This window comes from Acomys russatus, chromosome 15, assembly GCF_903995435.1.
Source record: "Acomys russatus chromosome 15, mAcoRus1.1, whole genome shotgun sequence".
In the NCBI taxonomy this organism is placed as follows: Eukaryota; Metazoa; Chordata; class Mammalia; order Rodentia; family Muridae; genus Acomys; species Acomys russatus.
Genome location: NC_067151.1, coordinates 44,893,517 through 44,915,360, shown reverse-complemented (window position 1 = coordinate 44,915,360; position 21,844 = coordinate 44,893,517). Strand labels below are relative to the sequence as shown.

The 21,844-nt window shown below is 41.4% G+C and overlaps 1 protein-coding gene across 1 annotated transcript; it reads left to right on the top strand.

Moving 5' to 3' along the window:
- Positions 1 to 900: 900 nt before the first annotated feature.
- Positions 901 to 13,908, top strand: Sptssb (serine palmitoyltransferase small subunit B). The gene is made up of 2 exons (XM_051157300.1): positions 901 to 963; positions 13,584 to 13,908. The coding sequence occupies exon 2, from the start codon at positions 13,616 to 13,618 to the stop codon at positions 13,844 to 13,846; it is 231 nt and encodes a 76-aa protein (XP_051013257.1). The 5' UTR covers positions 901 to 963; positions 13,584 to 13,615; the 3' UTR covers positions 13,847 to 13,908.
- The last annotated feature ends 7,936 nt before the right edge of the window (positions 13,909 to 21,844 follow it).

The following is a 21,844-nucleotide window of genomic DNA, read 5'->3' as shown; positions in this document are numbered from 1 at the left end:
CTCTCTTCCTCCTCCTCCTCGTCTTTCTTCTCCTTCTCCTTCTCCTTCTCCTTCTCCTTCTTCTTCTTCTTCTTTTCTTCTTCTTCTTCTTCTTCTTCTTCTTCTTCTTCTTTCTCTCTCTCTCTCTCTCTCTCTCTCTCTCTCTCTCTCTCTCTCTCTCTCTCTCTCTCTCTTTCTCTCTCACTCAGAGCATCCCTGTGGTAAAGCTTTCCAATACTATCTCTTTATTGGACCACTATTGTTTAAAGTAGATACTGAGAAAGCAAATCTTTCCCTATCCTGCTCACACAAGGGCATTGTTAAAAAGCAATATTTTAAATCAATTACTATTATAGGCCATAATCTAGGTAACAATGGGGTCAAACTTTGTAGATATATAAGAATATTGAATTATTCATCACACAAAGTCAACCACTTATTCCAAGGACAGATTTTTTTTAACTCAAACATTAAACTTTTTTATTAATTTCTTTTTCCTCTTCTTACTCCCTACATGATATTAACACACTATTTGAAATCATGAAACATTTCCCACAAACAAACAAACTCAGAACCGCAATACTTGAAAGAGATCAGAGCAGGCACTTTAGTAGAAGTTGGGGAAAGTCCTAACTTGTCAACCCTAGTATCCGTGGCAATGTCTAGTTCTCAGGATACAATTGCAAAGTCACAGTGTCATGTTCTTAAACTCTGACTTTTCCTCAAAATAATTTTTAAAATAACTTAGCACACTCCTTGTGTTTCACAATATGTCCTGGAGTCTGTGGAGGAGAGTTTAGATGGTTGGATGCTATTTTATAGGGCATAGAATTGTATCAAAGTTTGAAGGCAGCTTTTGCCTTACTTTCTCTGAAATCTTTATTTCACAGATGAAGAAATAGAGCCCAGAAAAGAGAAGTCATTTACACCAGATTGGTCAGAGAAGAATCAAAGCTACTACCAGGCCTGGATCCTCCTAGACGGGTGAGGTCCTCTGGACACAGATTCTCACTTTTAGAAATCATTTAGAAACGTGGCACTTCTTATGGTAACATTACATCTTTACTAAAATGAAATTCTAGTTTTCTGTCAAGCAACCAACAAACATAACACACTGAATATTGTATTGACATCAGAGATGAGGCAACGGAAGAAACAACGGCAATTAGTTTTATTGTGTCTCAAAACAGTGATTCTTGCCTGAAAGACATTAGGAACACTTTTGAGTTTGTATACAGCAAAATAGCCCATCTGTGAAATTTTTACATAAATTTCCAGGGTTACATAGATGCCCGCTCCTTCAGCCTTTGACTGTAGTTTACAAGCCCCTGACCTAGAAAAAGCCAGTGACACAATTAAGTACCAAGGGCACAGTAGCCAGGCACTAGCTCCTGCCTTATTTATGGGTCTTTGGTTGAAGACTGCTTCTGTTTCAGTGTCCTTCATCTTTAATTTATATGATGACTAACTTATCCTGGAAGGCCTTCAGTATAAGAAGGATGCTTTTTAATAAACATTTAGTTAACCCGGTGAGCTAAGTTAGGATAACAAATATGGAAAAATGAAGACACTGTCTTCCAAAATAAAAATGTCCACAGTGAAAATGAAAATGTTCAATGTTCCCAGAAGTACATTCATTTTATTTTAGGTTTTAAAATTATTATTATCATTATTATTATTATTATTATTATTATTATTATTATTTTCATTAGAAAGAAAAGCAAGCCTACTGAAAAGAAACCAAGCCTGTCTGCTTCTATTCAAATTCTTATAAAATTTCCCACCAGCTCATGGGAAACTGTGGATGAAAGATATCAACCCATGGTCTTGTGAACCCCTGGCAGGCTCCTGAACTTCCTGTCTGCAGCAGTGATTCAGATTTCTAGTTCTAGAGTAGCTGGCAGTCGTTTATTTTAAAATACTTAAAGAACCTGCTATTACTTTGTTTATTGATAATGAGTGTAGGTTTCCCTAGTTCCCAGCATCCTTTTTTAGATGTTCAGATAGCATTAATTACTACAAGAGGCAGTGTGTTGTGACAGGAACTCTCAAACTCCAGTATTACAGCATGCCAGCCCAAATCCCAGGATCACTTCTAGCCTGGCTCCAAATAAGCACCACATAAAGCCTGAAGCCTTGGTCTTGGGCAGTGAGCTTGCTAGGGCCTTTTATATCTGTTTTGGTTACTCAAATAAAAACTCCAAACAACAGCCTTCCTAAATGTAATGTCTAGGTCAGTAGCTAGGAAGAGTCACCTGCGTGGCCTAAAAGGCAGCGCTGATTTCTTTCATTCTTCACCTGGTCTTGGGAGTCTCATGAGAGCAATCTAGTATAGACAGGGTAGTTATGGTATCAGCTAATACAACTTAACATTTTGCTGCACGCTGCTCTAAGCACTTTGATTCTTCTAATCGTTCCAGGAGATGTGGGCACAAAGGTATGTCACCAGCTGAAGAAACTTAGGGAGGGAGTGGCTAAGTTACTCTGAGTGACACACACATACACACACACACACACACACACACACACACACACACACATGCTGCAATTCAACCCCAGGCAGGACCCACAACTCACCCATGTGATCACCCCATCCTTCAGCCTCTCCCAGCTCCACTCATTCTCACCATGAGCTGTTAGGCCTCAACGTAGTCATCTTTATAAGGATAACTTAAGCTCCCAATCCATCCATGGTCCATTAACTGGCACTGAGAGATACTGCCTCTGCCAGAAAGAGGGAACTGATATGACAAGACCCTGCTGTCCTTAAGGACCTCTGTGTTTGTTTTATGGCATGTGTGGTGGTTGCTGGTAGAAATGTATCTACTGATAGTGCTGGAGGTAAAAAGTCTACAGTGAAGATGTTGGCAGAGACATGCAGACTGCCTTCCCCAGCCACTCACAAACATGCACACGCACATGCACACACATGCACAAGCACTCACACACACACACACACACACACACACACACTCATATATCCTGGTCTCTTTCCTGCCTTCCCCCAACACACATGCACTTTGCCCTCCCTATTTACACACACACACACACACACACACACACACACACACACACACATGGTGGGGAAAAGTTGTGCACAATTGAAGACAGACATCTGGATAGCTTCCATTTGACCATCACAAATAATGCTGTCATACGAACAGCTGTACTTTAGAGGGCATTTGGAGAAACTTCTAATGACTTTAAAGCCACTTAGTTTTGTAGTTTTGTTCATGTTTTACTTCTAAAATCAACTTGGTAGCCTTTGGCAGTAACAGCGCAGAAATGAAAAGCTACTTTGGAAGCTACATGTGTTCCTTTCTGCCATTATAGGGTAGCAAGGTTTTATCTTTAACAAAGCAGTGACACCTAGCACACCCCAAGAAGCCTGAAGTTAAGCCTGGGCCCCAAAGCCCATCTCTCCATTTTGGGACTTCCCAGAATGCACAGGGATGCCTGTCCTGTCTCCAGATCAATAATGATGAGACAACAGAAGGAAAACACACAGCATGTCACCTTCCACTTTTTATCCACTATGAACCCTCTTCCTATCCATTTCTATATCAATATACTTCTCCCTTTATGATTTTGAAATAAATAACTTCTTTTTAAATAATAACACAACACTGAATTTGAACACGTGTCTATATTATGTATACTCTACATTACAGCAAATACTTTGACTAAAGCAGAATTCTGATCTTTTCTTTCTCTCAGGCATGAGTCTTTCATTCATAAACTCATCTGGAGTCTGAATTACGTGCCCTCAAATCAAAAAACTACTTTAAAAGTAGCTGCTCAGTGCACATCATGTTGCTCAATAGCATCCATTGATAATTGGGCTGGTAGAGCATGTTTGGTGGGATTCTGCTTTTGTTCTTATTAATAGACGTTAGACACACTGGAGTTGGTGAAGCCACAAAATACTCTGTACCAACTTTTGGTTGCCGACTCCCCTTTAAGTAACTCACTCCTGAGTACAAGGTTACACAATGTAATTAGAGTAAGTCAGTTGCTTAAAAGGATGCCTGTGTTCACTTACCACTGCATTACGAGGGCACAAAGAAAATCTTTTAATTGCTATCCTGTCATTTAATTTTATCCCCTGCCTTTCATTCATCACAAACTCCTGAGTTCCTTTTTATCTCCCACGAAGGACTTGGGTTTTCAGTCTCACTCCTAGGTTTCACTTTGCTGTCAGTGCCGGGAACTGGTTGCTGATGGAAGCTTGGCAGTATGGGAAGGCACTTCCCGGGAGGTAGTAAGCAAGGTTGAACTTTCTGTAGTGCATAGAAGGCATTACAGTCACCCCTAAATCTTAACTAGTCACGCTTTACACACAGTATGAGGTTCTGCCAATAATTACAAAGACTTAAACCGCATCCATGTCTCTGATGATATACAAAATTACATGCTGCAGAGCTGAGGAGATGGTTTCGTGGGAAAAGTGCTTGCCGTGTAAACATGAGAACCTAAGTTCCAATCCCAGCACCCTCAGGACAACCTAGGCGCTGTAACAAATGCTTAGGGGAAGGTGGGATGAAAACAGGAGAGTCCCATGAGCTTGTTGCCTAGTCAATGTAGCCAAAATGGTGAACTCCAGGTTCAGGAAAAGATCTTGTCTAAAAATGTAAGGTGGGGAACAATTGAAGAAGACACTTAACATTGACTCAGAACACACGCACACACACACACACACACACACACACACACACAGAGAGAGAGAGAGAGAGAGAGAGAGAGAGAGAGAGAGAGAGAGAGAGAGAGAGAGAGAGAGAGAGAGAGAGAGAGAGAATAAATTATACTCTGCATCTCTGCTGTGAATTGAACTGTGCTCAGGGGAAGAAACACCTTGTGGTTTGGCCTCTGTGACAAGAACAAGTGTGTGGAATTATGCTTCACTCAGTCTGTACAAGATGAGGTGGCCCTGCCCAAGGCACATGTGAGTGTTATTCAGAAGTGGCCATGCCTTTCTAGAGGAAGCTTAGTGCAAAGGCCACATAGGCTGATTAATTTAACTGTAATTGGCAATTGAATTAACACACATAAATAATAGCTAGATTTTCCTCCTATAAAATACATATACCACTACTCTGTTGAAGTAATCAGAATACTCCACCAAGACTTTGTGAGTCTATAATTTAGCAAAATCATACAAACAGTCTAAAGTTAAGATGACTATGAGAAACAACATCCTGCTTTCCTCTATGTCCACTCCATCACTGAGTTAAGTTGAAAAGAAACTGTTATTTTCATTTTGTATATAAACAACTTGTGATACAAAGAACTTTGGGGACATTTCCAAGAATTCAAATTAAAACAGACAGTCAGGTGGTGGTGGAGCACACCTTTAATTCCAGCACTTGGGAGGCAGAGGCAGGCAGATCTTTGTGAGTTCAAAGCCAGTCTGCTCTACAGAGTGAGTTCCAAGACAGCCAGGGCTATACTGAGAAACCCTGTCTCAAAAAACAAAAACAAAACAAATTAAAACAGACAGAGATAGACAAGATAGGAAAGAATGGGACCCGATAAAAAAAAGGGGGTGGCAGGAAGAAAGAAGGTAAGGGAAAAAACAGGGGAGGGAAGAGGAAAGGAAAGAGGGCTACAGTAGCATATGACTCTACAGGTACAGCCAGCCTGGATATCTTCCTCATAAGAACCACTCTTCAGGTAATCTTATATTTTAGTCACCTACAACAAGCCCTTGTAAAAAGCCATTTTTGTGGACATTAAATCCACTTCACGGGGGTTCCTTATTGCTTGTGGGGCTCATGGACTTTTAACATTATGAGAAACTACAAATACAGTGTGTGTGTGTGTGTGTGTGTGTGTGTGTGTGTGTGTGTGTGTGTGTGTGTGTGTATAAATAGCTCTCTCCTTTATATTCTTCAAAAAGACAGATGGCACTAAACTTGCAGAGAACAATTTGTCTAAGGTCATTGCCTAAAGCACACTGTGAATTCCTAAGCACCTCTTTTGGACTCTACATCTTGCTGGGGAAATAATGATACTCAAATTTACCTGGGAAACACATCCAAGAACACCCGCTCCTCTCAGTAACCACAGAGTGTGTCAGTCATCTAGCCAGTTATCTTCCCAGGTAGGTCCTGGAGATGATGAGGTGAATGCCACATATATTCAAGAACCCCTCAATCTTAGTGAGGAAATGGATCCCGTGTGACTATGCTGTGAGTCTGTACTAAAATGCGAATGTGGTGGCTAACACACAGAAGCTAAGCAATGTGTGTTCCTTGAAAGAGAAGGTTTGCTACAAAGGAGGCTATAGGATCTAGGTCATGAAAGTAACTCAGATTTTATCTTCTCTAAGAGGCATAGGACAACAGGAAAAGAAGAAGACAGATTAAAATATTAATAGTTTGAAGTTGATGTCTCTTAGCATGAAAGAGGACTCTGGTGAAGTGGAGCGATCAAGCTGTGCAGAACTGCGAATGGGCCCTTTCATTTCTTAGGGAAGGAAGAGCCACTTGCTAGAGTCTTCAGGCAGGGAGTCGTATGTTTTGAAAGTTAATGTTAGTTCGTAAGTGGTCTAAGCAAAGTGTCAAGAGCTCCCATTGCACTGCCTGTGAAGCTCTCCTGCAATGAGAGAACATTCTATACCCTTGCTGTTCAATGTTCTCCACATCCTTGCTCTGCAAAATGGCAGCCACCTGTCACACATGTGACTGCTGGGGAACAGGAGGTCAAATGTCCGTGTATGACTAGAGTCTGTCCTACTGACAGTACAGAAACGCCTTAAACAGAAAGAAAGATGGAGGGCATTGGTGGGGATGCAGCTCAGTTGGTAGAACGCCCTGGGATCTGTTCTCAGTACAATAAATTATATGTGATTATACACACCTGTAATCCTAGCACTTGGGAAATAGAGGTAAAAGGATCAAATGTTCAAGGTCACCCTTGGCTACAGAAATCAGTTTAAGTTCAGCCTGGATTACATAAGACCTAGTCTCAAGAAAAGGTTTTAAAAGTAATAATTTTTTAAAAACCCAACTGATAAGCCCAGGAATTAAGCATGAGTTTTGTTTTTGTTTCTTTGTTTGTATGTCTTGCTTTGTTTCATTTTTGTTAAGAAACCTATTTGGTGGAACTGAAAGTGTGGCTTATTTGTGTAGAATTCATGAGATCAGGAGGTTGGTCTCTAGTTTATCTTGGGATAGTTTACCCAGTTATATGTATCTGTGACTACCCTGGATTACAACGTAAACTGTTTAATTTCTCTGTTGTGTTTAGTAATGCCAGCACTTTGTAGAATAGTATTATTTTTACATTCTCATTTTTAGTTACTTTACTTTTTAGCCATAGTAGTCTTTACCTATGGTACAAGAATTACTCTGAAAAGTTTTCCAGAAAGAAAGAACAGTATAGGCATCGTTACCAGAGGTAATCCAATTGTCAAGGCATGGTGTCACTCACCTGTATCCCACAGTCAGACATGAGCAGCACAGGCTCGAAGACAGCCTGGGTGGCATAGCAAGAGTGCCTCAAAAAGGAAGCAACAACAGGAAGAAAGCAGGTGAACTGTGGGATTGGAGAAATGGCTGAGTGGTCTAGAACACTTGCTGCTCTCCCAGAGGACCTGGGCTAAATTCCCAGCACCCACATGGGGTTAATAACCATCTACAACTCCAGTCTTGGGGAATCTGATGGCCTCTTTTGGCTTCCTTGGGCACTAGGCACATACATGGAGCTTAGGCATGAATGCAGGCAAAACATTCATATACATAAAACATATCGACATTTTTTAAGTCAACTACCAGCAGTTCCCATTATTTTTCCTTGGAGAATTTTAAATGGTCTTTTTTTTTTTTTTAGAACAAGTTTTTTGATTTGCATAAAAATAAAAAAAAAGCCCATACAGAGGCCCCATTGAACTTATACCCAGTCTATTCTATTAAACTCTTACATCAGCATGACATGTTCATTGTGATTAATGAGACAATATTGGTACACCATAAAGAAAAATGCTTACTTTGTTCAGATTTCCTTCATTTATAGGCCTACTACCCTTTTTCAGGCTCAGGACTCTATCTGGGTCTTCATCACACCACAGTTAGCTGTTATGTCTCTGTGAACCCCTCTTGGCTGTGACCACTTCGCATACTTTGCTTGGCTTTTGATTTGTTGTTGTTTTGTTTTAGGGTTCAGGGGCAATTTTAAGAGGATTAAGAAAAACTAGTTAGGTCTCTTGTAGTGTGTCCCTCGAGGAGAGTTTATCTAATGTCCTGTTTAATTGCTTGACTTATTCTTTAGAAGACTATGGAGACAAAGTACTATTGTCTTGACATTGTATCATAGACATCTACTGTCAACAATAGCTACTGTTGGTGTTAGCCTTGAGCAGTACCTTATCCATTGCGAATTCAAATTCTCCCCTCCCCCACTTCCTGCACCCACCTCTCCTTCCTGTGTTAGACCATTTGGAAGGAAAGCATTACACTTCTAATTCACTTAATAAATTAATTACTTAAAGAAAGGTTTGTGTTTGAGTAAGTCACATTGAGCCCTTTTAAAGAACAATACTTCTGAGTACAGACACGATCAGTTTAGATGTAACATCTCTTTCACTGCCACAGGCAAGACTTTTTTTTTTTTTTTATCACTTCTCGGATCTCAGGTTCTGAATATAAACCATAAACACACACACACACACACACACACACACACACACACACACACACACGTTGAATAACTGCTGTGGAATTCCTGAATTTCCTGAATGAGTCTGAAAGGAGCTAGCCAACATCAGTTCAGGCTCTTCTGAGCTTTCCAGTCCTTGATGTGTAGGTCCAAGGAGGAAATGTCCCTCGAGACATACTAGATCAGCTCTTGCCCAAGAAGGGAGCTAAGTGTCAGAAAAGGAAATGTCTTATTGGGAAGAGACGTTTTGTTATTTATTTTTGAAGTTCTGTTTTGCTTAGACAGAGAAGAGCACATTTGCCTTCAACAATATTCCCAAGGCAAATGTCACAGCCCCAAAGCACCTGGGAAATCGTCTTTCATTGCAGTTGCCCAACTCCCTACCACTCCCATTCCACAGATTAAAAACAACAAAACAGAATTCCTAGGCAAGCCCAGCCAGTCCTGTGCTCTCCTTTCAGAGCATCCTTTTTCTGACTCAAATGCCCAGCGCCGTGTTAGGACATGTACTTGTCTAATTGCTGCACTTACTCACTTTCCTGTCCACTTACACCAGAAACAAGCAGCACCCTTGACAGAGGTGGGTCAAAGTGTTCATCTTCTCCCTTAGTCTGGGGGTGGGAGAGAGTTTTATTCCTTTCCCACTGCCCATAAATCTAATGGGAATCTTCACCCGTTGGTGGAAAAGCCATGCCATTGGGGAACAGAAAATAACAACTCACTCTCCATTCAAGTATGTAATAGCCTTCTGGAGACTTGTAAGCCGTTGATATTTTCTCCCACTGTTGCAGTGACCCTTTTCACTCATTGGAATTAGGTTAGGATGTGGTCTTCCCCTTGGTCCCCAAATCCCATAATAATCCTCAACCTTAACCTGGCAAAGTTCAGAGTCAGGACATTCAGCTATTCTAAGATAAACATTACAAATAAGACCCTTAGATCTTACCAATTCCCAGTAAGACTTGTAATAAAAAATACTTTGAAACCTTCAGTTGTCACACAAGAATCTGAACTACAGACTGTCAGAAACTCTTATGTGAGGGATGGATGGGGTCTGGGCAAATGGAGTGGTGCTAAGGCCAGATAACCTCACAGCCGCTCCGGTGTCTAGTGGGACATTAGGCCTGTTAGTGTATGCTACCACAGTGCTTTATCATGTATTTAAGCAAACAGTGGTTTAGAGCAGCTTTTTCTGTGAGCTTCCATTCCTTCAGGTAACAATCCTTACAAGGAACCTTGGCTGCCTTGTGGTTCGCCAGGGCCTCTTGAGAGGCATAGTCACAGAAATATAGGTTAAAAAACAAAGCAAAAGCCTTCTGTTTCTCCCTTCGTTTGAGAGTAAGGCTTAGCTCAGGATACGGTAGCATTACTGTGGACTGGGCCGTATCAACAACAGCAAACCACTCCTCTCAGTCCTCCACACTGAGACGGCCAAGGCTGAGTCTCCATTCACCACAGTGTCCTGTGATGATCACACTGATGGCTGTCCTCTGCCTGTGTCTTCACACAGCAGAGGACAGGAAGTCTCTGGGGTCTCTCGTATGAGGGCACATTTGTTTGGGCTTTGCCTTCATAATCTGTTCGCCTCTCAGGGCCCCTAACAGTCACTGTGTTGCAGGCAGCATCACTCAGTGGTAGAGTGGAAACGGTTTTTTTTTTTTTTTTTTTTTAAGAAAAAGCAAAACTCCCTCCCTTTTTCCATGTATGGATAACCATCACTTTAAAAGCATATAGCTGGAAATAAGACTATCCATAGCAGGCATGAATAAAACAGACAATCCAAGTCCTTTGTTCGTCATCGCTAGGATATAGCATCAGGTGTTTAAAGAACTTTCTATAGTAATTTTGAATCTTACTGTGAACCTTTAAGGCTTTAGGATGCTTACTGGAGGGGCTGGAGAGATGACACAGTCAGTAAAATACACGCCGTGCAAACGTTAAGGACCAGAGTTCAGCTCCTTCATGTTCACATAAAACCTATACATGGAAACACACCTGTAAACCCTATGTTAAAAAAAAAAAAAGAAAGAAAGAAAGAAAAGTAGAGGCGAGCAGGTCCCTGGAGCTCACTGGCCAGCCAATATAGCTAACTCAAGGAGCTCCAAGTTCAGTGGGAGAGCCTCTCTCAAAAAAAAAAAAAAAAATCTTGGAGAGCAACTAGAGGAAGATACTCAGTATCAGCCTCTGGCCTTTGCACGTGCAGACACACAAACACACACACACACACACGATGGGGACTGGCATCTAGTTCTAGGCAACTACAGATAACTAATTTCACTGTATTTCTATCATGGTTTTTCCAAAATCCTCATGTTTGTGGTATCCTTCTTGGTGTTTTTTTCTATACCCCTCCTGCCTCTCTGTAATGTTCATTCCCAGCCCCTCATGCTTGGCATGACTGCTACACGGTCCAAAAGAACTTTCTCCTTCTGGCCTGCAATGCTGTTTGGAGCAGAGAGTGTCCTTCTGGGGCCACTGCTATTCCAAAGCCACATAGCTGGATTCAAAATGAATTTGTTCAATAAATTAATGAATTCTCTCCTCCCCCCTTCATATGACTCATCACATTGTCTAGAGTGGTGGTGGGTTTTTTTTTTTCTAATTGTACATATTGCCTCATAGGAAATACAAAATGGACTCACAAGGAAGGAGAAACAGATTACCTAAATAAATCTAGAACTTAAAAATAGTGCATGTTCTACAATAGACTGTAGCAGATGGCTTTCCAATAATAACTAACTCTTTCTTCTCACCTTTTCATAATAAGAAACGGTGAATAAGAAATCTTTAAATTTTCTTCTGATCAATAACTGAAAAGAAGAGTCAAAGAAAGAGGGCAGTAAATGCCTTTTGTGAACTAGCTGTTAGACCTCATGAGATTAAAATGAGACAGGATAATAAAAGCGTGTTTCACTGGGGCTGGAGAGATGGCTCGGTGTTTAAGTGCATTTGCTGCTCTGCGGAGGGCTGGGGTTTTCTCATCAGCAACCATGCCAAGCAACTCACAACTGCCTATAACTGCAAGGGGACTGGACATCTTCTTCTGGCCTTCACTGGTACCCTTGAGTGGGTATTGTCTCAGTGTCTTCTAGGGCTGCCTAAGCAAGGACTTAATTTTAAAGTAGAAAACATCACCCAGGAGATTAATTTGTGCAGTTTTTAAAACCACAATAGTGAGAAGAAAAGCCAATGATATTCCTGAGTGAACAATATTATCTCGCTAATGAAACTGAAAAGAGTGTTGCAGGTTTATATACATCTTCAGTATATGTGTGATTCTGAATGGTCACTACCCATGGGAAGAGCAGAGGCATAGAGCTTCCAAAAATGACTGCAATGCAAATCCATTTCACCCTGGTTTTAAGATGTACTGTGCTCTATGAGTTCAGCCCCTCCTCCCTAACGCTGTACCCTCCCTCCTGTCAATAACTTCGGGAATCCCCCAGAATCATAAGTTAAAGAAAAACAACTCGCCTATGCAACTCCATTCTCCGACTCTTGGTCTCATGCTGGCACAGGAAGGATGAAAATGGCCGTTCTGCTTTGTTGTTGATTTTACTGGAAATACTTTGAGTTTTTCTTTAAGCAAGATGATGTCGACAATAGACTTCCTGTAGATTGTCTTCATTATGTTGAGATATAGCCCCTGTGTTGCTAGTCTCTCCAGGACTTTTATCATGGATGGGTGTTGGATTTTGGCAGGAGTATTTCTTGGTTCATTTGGGATGTTATATGAAAGTACTGAAGAGTAGCTAGCATCAATAATAATAATAAAAAAATGTTCACAGTTCTTTGGTCAAGAAGTCTGTCTCTGCATCCAAAATGGTGCGTGCCTCGAAGACTGTGTCTTTATATGGTAGAAATAATGGAAGGCCTAAAAGATCCATTTTGGCTTCTCGTTTGTTTTGGAGGTCCCCCCAAACCATCCCCAGGCCCAGTGATTCACTGGAAGACCTCATGAGACTCAATATATATCTGTGATGAAAGCTGAGACACATTGCAGCAGAACTGTATACAACAAGATCAGTAGGGAGTGAAGACACAGAGAAATCCAGATCAGTCCATCCAAGGGCTTCTGGTGCTCCATCAGGGGACAGACTGGGTGTGCTCTTTTCCCTCCCATCAAAACATGCAGTCATGTATCTATTGTCTCCAACTGACTAAAGTCTCCATGTGATAGGTCAGTGTTTATTGTGGTACACGGCCAGTAGAAACAAATCTCCCCGTTTTGAGTTGTCATCCTTTCCTGGCCTTTACTATAGCATGCAATACTCTGGTGACGCTGCGATGCTGAGCAACAGCAGCGAGCCACAGATTCCTGTTAGCCTTGTGATCACAAAGGCAGATAAATGGTACTCTATCATGCCCTATGTGGCTAAGCCTTCATGTTCAATTGATTAATTATATTAAGTGTGTGTGTGGTGTTTTACTTTACAATATTTGAACTTATACTGTGCTTTTTGTACATATACCTCCACTATAAGTTGAAGAGCACCTGTACATACATTACTATGACTGCTAGTATTATGATGATGCTGATGATGCTGATGATGCTGATGATGCTGATGATGCTGATGATGCTGATGATGCTGATTTATTTGGTCTTTCAAGACAGGGTTTCTCTATGTAACAGCTCTAGCTGTCTTTGTAGATCAGGTTGGCCTTAAACTCACAGCAATCTGCCTGCCTCTGCCTCTCAAGAGTGCTGGAATTAAAAGGGTGCACTACCACGTCTGGCTCATACAATATTTTTAAACCCCCAGGAAAGCTATTAAAGTCTTGGTACCCATGGTTTGTATTTGGACTAGTGGCATGGACATCTTTTGCCTGAAAATGACCACATTTTCAGGTTATAAGACTATTAATAGTAGGTGTTTACTGTGAATTACCAAAAGGTTGTGTGTTCTGTTTCTTATTTCATTTCTCTTCTGTTGTGTTATTGCCTTTAGCGGGCAGACTTTCCACGGCTTGAGGAAGAACCATGGATTTCAAGCGTGTGAAGGAGTATTTTGCCTGGCTCTACTATCAATACCAGATCATCAGCTGCTGTGCTGTCATGGAGCCCTGGGAGCAATCTATGATCAACACCATCGTCCTGACCATTGTCGCTATGGTGGTATACACCGCCTATGTATTCATCCCCATCCACATTCGCCTAGCTTGGGAGTTTTTCTCCAAAATATGTGGCTATGGCAGTTCCGTTTCTAACTGATCTCATCTGAATTGTGAGATGGCATAATGTATTCTCGTTGCTTACAACTTACTGACTTTGGGGACTGTATCATCTTTCACCTCTGACCTGACCAGCACTCTTTCTATGCACTCTCACGTCCTGCCTGGAGCATGATGAGATAGGTGTCTTCCCAGTTGCTTTTGTACAGGCAGCATTGTGCAACAGGCTCTTTTTGCCCCACATGCCACATTTGCTCAACTCAACTCTGTGGCTTTAGATTTCTAATGAAATCAGGATGCTTTCAAATAAAATTTTTCTGGAAATAGGCTCATAAGAGACCCGACAGAGTCATATTTACAATACTCTATTCATACTCTTCTATACTAAAGGATATGTTACAGAAAGTATTCTTCATAGGCTACTGTCAAAAAGTACACTGCACTTGTTTACAATCTATTAAAAGATCTGAATAAAAGAGATGACCATTTAAAGTCTTGTTTTCTGGTAAATAGATAATACCTAAAATTAATTCCTTCTTCTTTTTCAAATTTTCACTCTCTTTGTTTTATCTAAAATTCTTTTAGATAAATTATTTTCTTTCAGATATGGTTCATGCACTGTTTCAAATGCCCCTGAAATCTGGCTTTATCATAGTTTTAGATGAATGATGATTTTTTTATATAAGCAAATATTATACTAGAGAGTAATTTAAGTTTAAGAAACAAACTATACTCAAGCAAATCCAGACACTGTGACATTTGATCATTCCCCGCCTTCTATGATGCTGGTGACAAGAGAAGAAAATGTGTTGCTTTTATATGCCTTCGCTGAGTGGAAGGAAAACTGCATGTCCTGGGCTACAGGAAGAAAAGCTAATAAATAGGCTGGAAGTAATAGTCTACCAGCAGGGAGTCGACAGCTCCAGTTAAACGCTTTGATATAGCAGCTCCTTTGCACAGCAGAAACAAGATTTATTAAATTTCTTTCAAAATGTTTATCTTCAAAGCAAATGTAAGATTTTAATTATAGTACTGAGTCGAACATGAAAGCCAAAGACCAACTCCTGCAGCTTTTCTTTCCTCCCAATAAATATTAACATTAGTAATTCTGGCAGGTAAAAAATAAACAGGTTTTAGACAGCATTGGCACCTTTGTTTTAGGAGAGAAATATTCCAAGGAAAGCTAAAAAGAAAGATATGTTGGCATGCAAAATCAACTTGCATGTCTGTTTTTTAAAAAAAAATTTAAAGCATACATTTTAAAGAGAAGCCAGATAGGAAATACATACCTTTGAGTTTTGTAAAATAATTGCTTTTATAAGTAAATGCCCAGTTTGGGCTTGCTTTTCCTTTCTTCATAATAGAGTTTAGCACACTCAGATGACTTCTAAATGGATTGCAACATGGTAGAATAAAACTCACACTTTCCAAGTGTGCTCGTGGCTTTTCTTATTGCTGTGACCAAACGCTTTCCAGGAGCAGCTTCAGAAAGGAAGGCTTTCCCCAGGCTCACGGCAGTGGGGAAGGCAAGGCAACAGGAACACAAGGCAGCCGGTGACACTGCAACCACACCCAGGAAGCCGAGAGCACTGAATGCTGGTGCTCAGTCCATTGTCTCATCTTTATTCAATCCAAGACCCTAGTCCAAGGAATGGTGTTGCCTATTTCAAGGAGGGCCTTTCTACTGCAGTTGAAGCTTTGTAGAAGCATCCTAATAGATGTACCCAGAGATGTTTTCATGGTGATTCTAGATCAAATGAATGTTGACAATGAAGATTAACCCTCATCATAACAGGTCCCATGACAACAGTTACATACCAAGTCAGTATCCACACCTCCCAGTTACAGGAAAGGAGCGTGGAACTTAGGAAACTCAGATTTCTCATTCAAAGACAGTTAGCTACAAAGTGTAGCAAGGTGAGGACCACACTGGGCCATGTGGATGTTCATCCTACTCATCCCACGGAAGTCCATGGGAGAATGACCCCAGTGATAACCATCACGGCCAAGTTAGAAAACAGGATCCCATTATGTGAGAAGGGCAAGAGCACGGAAAGAGCCATTGCTAGCATCCCAGCTGCTGCCTTTACTGCTGCACTTGGGGGCTCTGTTTACTCAGCGCACTCACCTTCTAGGAAGTATCACTTTCACTTTTAGTTAAAAGTTAAGGATGGACTTAAATGCATTCCCAGTTCACAGTGATTCAACGCCCTTCTGTAGGTGGCTTCCTACTAAGTAGTTTTAGAATTCAGTCACAAAGATATGGCTTTGACCTTGAAATCTACCTTGTAAAACTAGGAGCTAAAATAAAATAGACAGAGGAGAAGTTAATAAAGAATCATTACAAAACATCCTGGGATATCACATCAAAGGTAACCATTGTTTCTGACCAATCAAGGATAGTAAATACAGGGTCAAAAAAGTATGCTCTAATAGATTTTTTGAGGATTTTTTTTGTTTTTTGGGAATTGTTTTGTTTTGTTTTAAAAAGCTGGCAGTGTGTGTTGGGGAAGAAAGCCGCACCTGCCTGCCTGCTAAGGCTCCAGACCTAGCAGAGTTGTTCTTACCATGACTGCAGTCAGCCTGGACCAGAAACACTCAGGCTTTTTCTTTGCTTCCACTGTTATTTCAATGTGATGCTTAGAACTTTTAAAGCAAGAAACTCCAAAGGGTCTAAGGTTCCAGAGGGCTAGTGTTTGTCACTCACTTAACTAGGACTCATAAAATGTTCTTTCCTTGGTATTGGCCAAGACAACCAATCAATCAAAAACATAAATAAATAAATAAATAAATCTCAAATCTGTTTTACCTAGCTATTTAACAACAACAACAAGCCCATAACACACAAAATTCCAAGAAAGCAGATTGAACATAACATCACTGATTAGTCTACATTACATGTGACAAAAAAAAAAAAAAAATCAGTAACAAATTTTCTGCTTCTTCCTTTTCTGTCATTCACGTGCTTGGGTCCTGTACATAGAGTGCTTCTAGAAGGCAGGGTCATCCTTGTTCCTGAATGGCCAGTGTGTAGCTAGGTGGTTGGTACAGGGATTAGCAGGTGTCCAGCCCAGAGGGCATTATTGAGCTCCCCAAACTCTGTACAAGCAAGCTCAGCCTGTGTATCAGACACCACAGCACGAACAGCTTGTGGTTCTGGGCCTAAAAGGGAATCTTCACTCACACAACAGATTTGTTAAAAGTTAACCAGGCACCACTGCATAGGCAAAAGGAATGAGAGATGAATAAATAGCTGATGAAAAAAATTATGATAGACTTAGGTGACAGGCATCCTAGTGTTAGTTGTAAAAATCTTTGAATATTTGAACATTTTAGTCTTCTGTATGCCACTAGTTGAATTTGATAAGGAAAAAACCCCAGTGAGACAAAAATTGAAATTATCAACACACACAAAAAACAAACAAACAAACAAAAAACCCACAGTTCTCACTTCAAAGGAGATAAAAGGTAACTATCGTGCAGCTGAGTTTGAATGACCACAGCCAGAAAAACCACAGATTTAGGTCACTCCACCTATGTATTTTTCCAAAATAGAAATGGTTTTTATAATAATAGAACAAAGAAAGCCATAAATCAAAGCAATTTGAAAAGACACTGGTGGGGACAGCATAAAAGCAGGTTGCAGCCAGGCAGATGGGCCTCACACATGATCTGGTAGCATCCTTAGCCTTTTGATTGGTGGAGAAGATGACGTAAAGAATCCATTGTGACAGGTTTAAGATGTTAGGTCTGGCACAGAAGTGGCCAAGGAATGGCAATTTTGTAAGATGGGGATTGTGCAGGATAAATAGCAACTGGACTCTGAACTGGCCACATTCCAACCTCCCACGGCCATTCATGTTTTAGTCAATTTGTTACCCTTTGATTTCTGAATTTATGCATAGATAAATTTGATGGTTGGCAAGATAACAACTAAAAAGCAAGAAAAATATTAAACATGCTCGTAAATTTTGATCAGATCTCATTTAAAATCGGCAAGGTTCTGAGGAAGCAGCAGACAGTTGGAGACAGACAGAACACGGGGTGAGTGCCGGCAGCATATCCTTTGTGGCTGGGTGAGACTCAGGGACCATTGAGCAGTAAGGACAGGCTCAACAAATGACACTGGGAGCGGGGGCTGATGGGTTGGGGCAGGGTACCACACACAGGTTTGCAGACAGGAGCTGGATGGAGGCGGTGGCCAGAGTCAGGATGGCAGACCATCTGAGATGATGTACAAATGGAGTTAGAAAGTTGAGACAGTCTCCTGATGCAATAATTCTGTTAAATCTACATCTCCTAAACCAGGTATGGTGGCACAGGCCTTTAATCCCAGTACTCAGGAAGCAGAGCAGACAAATCCCTTGTGAGTTTGGACCCAGCCTGGTCTACAGAGCAAGTTCCAGGACAGCCAAAGCTACACAGAGAAACCCTGTTTCAAAAAATAAAAAAGAAAAAGTATGTGTATGTGTGTATCCGTATATGTCAGCAAGGCAGCAAGGCACAGGTCTGTTATCCCAGCACTTAGGGGGTGAAAACAGCGATGACACAGAAGACTCCCTTGTCCCAGATCAGGCAAGCTGCGGATTGTGGGTTTGGTTTTTCACCCTTACCCCTCTAAACTGGCCCATCTGAAATTTTGATTAGTGGCACCTAACAGAAGTGATCACACTCTGGTCCTGTTGGTCTCTGTGTGTCTTCACGGGGAGCTGAGCCCAGAACAGTAGCGTCCCATGAATTTCTTTAACTTAAGCAAACGGCAGCTCTCTGACCTCCTTCCCCCACTGAGCTCCCTAACATAAGCCATGACTAAAATGTCTTACTTTGTTGTTCATACTAATATTTCAATTCCTTTTGTTAAAGTGATTCACATTTCCAAAAATTCAAATAAATCTGCATAAGCAGACAGCTGATATCTATCTGCACTCCACAAGCCTCTCCGGCAAGGTTCCCTCTGCCTCACTCCATCTTCTTCTGGAGGCTCAACCACCTCCTCCGGGAGAAATGGGAGTGCTTGAGGAGCTCACTGGTTGTGGAAGATGCTCTCCCAACCTAAAGAATCTGTATTGTTTGAAATCAGAGTGATTCTTAACATCTAGCTTTCTGCAGCCAGCTCTCCTAGTTGTTGGAAGGACACTGACCTTCTCCTGAAATGCTGGGGTGTCTCGTGACCCAGGCACTACCACTGTTGGGAGAAGAGGATGTGAAATGGTCATAAGTGACAACAGAAAAATACACACGATGCCAGAGCGACCAATCAGACCTTATGTGAGAGTCGGATGAGGAAAAAAAATCGAAAGATTGACAGGGGCAGCATCTGGAGAGATGCCACCTGCATTTTAGTAACACCTCAACTGTGCACCCTCCCAATAATTTTTTATTTACTTTTTTAAAAAACGTATTCTTCTCTCATACATTATAGCCTCAGCACTGTCCCGGCCCACGGGGTCTTCGATGGGTACCTGTGGAGAGGGCAGACAAGTAGGGGGACAGGAGACACAAAGAAATGAGGGCAAGTCTGCATTCTGATCACAGAGTTTTTATAGGCATGGAAGCATATTGCTAAGGCAACCCAGCTGTAGGCTATCTCAAGATGCGAGGAATTCCAAGCAGGTCACAACATTCTGCCACACCGAATATTTTGCTATCTCTATCTAATCTAACTGTTAAACTACAACAGGGTGGCTCCGTCTAAATCTTATCTCTAGTCTAACTGCCAAACCACGACAGGATCAGCTGGTTTCTGGTAAATGACAGATTGCTGGAGTAGGAACCTAGGCTCTGACAAGATGGCTGAACATTGGCCATATAGCCCGTCCCCTACACAGCACGGTTTCCCTATCCTCCACTCCTCCCTGCCCTTCCTCATCGCTTCCTTTCTCCCCCAGATCCACTCCTCTTCGGTTTCCCTTGAGAAAAGGGGACATAAACTAAACATGGCACATCAAGTTACAATAGGATTAGGCACCTCCTTTTATATTAAGGCAAGCCAGTAAGATAAAAAGGGTCCCAAGAGCAGGACAAAGAATCAGAGACAGCCCCTGCTCCCACTATTAGGAACCTCACAAGGACACCAAGCTAACAACTGTAACATATGTAGCAGAGGACCTAGGTCAGACCCAGACAGGCTCCCTTGTCAGTTCAGTCCCTGTGAGCCCTTACGAGCGTCGGTTAGTTGATTGTGTGGGTTTGCTTGTGGTGTCCTTGACCCGTCTGTCTCCTACAATCTTTCTTCTCCCCTCTTTCTGCAGGATTCCCTGAGCTCTGTCTAATGTTTGGCTATAGATTTCTACATCTGCTCCCATTGGTTGCTGCATAAAGCCTCTTCAATGATGATCATGCTTTGCTCTTGCCTACAACTACAGCAAAATATCATTAGGAATCACTTCATTGACTTTTTCCAGTCGCATTTGGTTCTATCCTAGGTCTCTGGGCTATCCTGCTCTTCAGTGCTGGCCCTCCAGGCAGTTTCCAGGGTGGGCTCCCTCTCATGGCATAGGTCTCAGGCTGGACCCATCATTGATCGGTCACTCCTACAGTTCTGCGCCATCTTTACTGCAGCACATCTTGCAGGCAGGCCAGGTTATAGGTCAAAGATTTTTGTGATTGGGTTGGTGTCCCAGTTCCATGCCTGGAAGCATTGCCTGGCTACAGAAGATGGCTCTTTCAGACTCTGTATCCCCCATTGCTAGGAGTCTTTGCTAAGGTCACCCTCATAGGTTCCTAGGTTTCTACCTCAGCCCTGAAGTATCCCCCCAATCCCAGTCATCTCTCCCCGTACTCTCTTCCTCTATCCTCCCCCAGCCTGATCCTGTCCTCACCAGCCCCTAGTCCATCCTTGACATCTATTCTTTTCCTCTTCCCAGGGAGATTCAAGAGTCCTCCCTTTATGCCTCCTTGTTACTTAGCCTCTCTGGGTCTGTAGACTATAGCATGACTATCCTTTACTTCACAGCTAATATCCACCATAAGTGTGTACATATCCTGTCTGTCTTTCTGGGTTTGAGTTATCTCACTCAGAATGATTTGTTTGTAGTTCTACCCATTTGCTTAAAAAAAAAATACACATTTTTTTTATTCAGCTGAGTAATATTCCATTGTATATATGTACCACATTTTATCTTTTTTTTTTTTTTTTGATTCAGAGACAACTCAAGAATCTAGAAATAAACAAACCAAATAATCCAATTAAATATGGGGTACAGATCTAAACAGAAACATTTAAAGAAATGCTGAACATCCTTAGCCATCAGGGAAACGAAAATTAAAAAGACTCTGAGAGTCCATCTTACACCTGTCAGAATGGCTAAGATCAAAAACCTCCCCAGTCCTTTTAACTTCTCTTCTTTCATCATTTAGTCTGTTCCTACATGTAGCCTCTAGGGACAGTCACTGTCTTTTGTTTGAAGCCTCAATTTCCACCTATCAATAAGCAGGCTGACTGAGTGTGGAGAGAGGTGTCTCTGAGAATATAGGAGAATCTTGTTGCTCTCATACCACGTCTTTTTCTTTCTTTCGTTCTTTCTTTCTTTTTATGTTTTGAAATGTTTTATTGCAAAATGAAAGAAAATCTACATGAAAGGAATTTTTTGTTTGTTTGTTTTTTGAGACAGGGTTTCTCTGGGTAGCCTTGGCTCATTCTGTAGACCAGGCTGGCTTCTAACTCACAGAGATCCACCTGCCTCTGCTTCCCTGAGTACTAGGAATACAGACATGAGCTACCATGCCCAGCTAAGAATATTTAGATCTGGAAATGCTTTCAAGATTAAGTCAAAGGATATAGAGAACATAAAGGAACATAAAGGAATGCACAACTCTCTGTGAGATTGAAATGATGATGAACAAACTCCATAAAATAGGAAGGAAAAGAGCACTGCAAATTCCTTCCACGAAACAAGCATTTCTCTGACACCAAATTTCAAAAGTGAACACCCCAATAAGGAGAGTGCTACACTTTGCAGTACTTTTTGATTCATCCACATATATATTAATTTCACCAAATTTTCAACATTGCAAATCACCAAGGAAATACAAATTA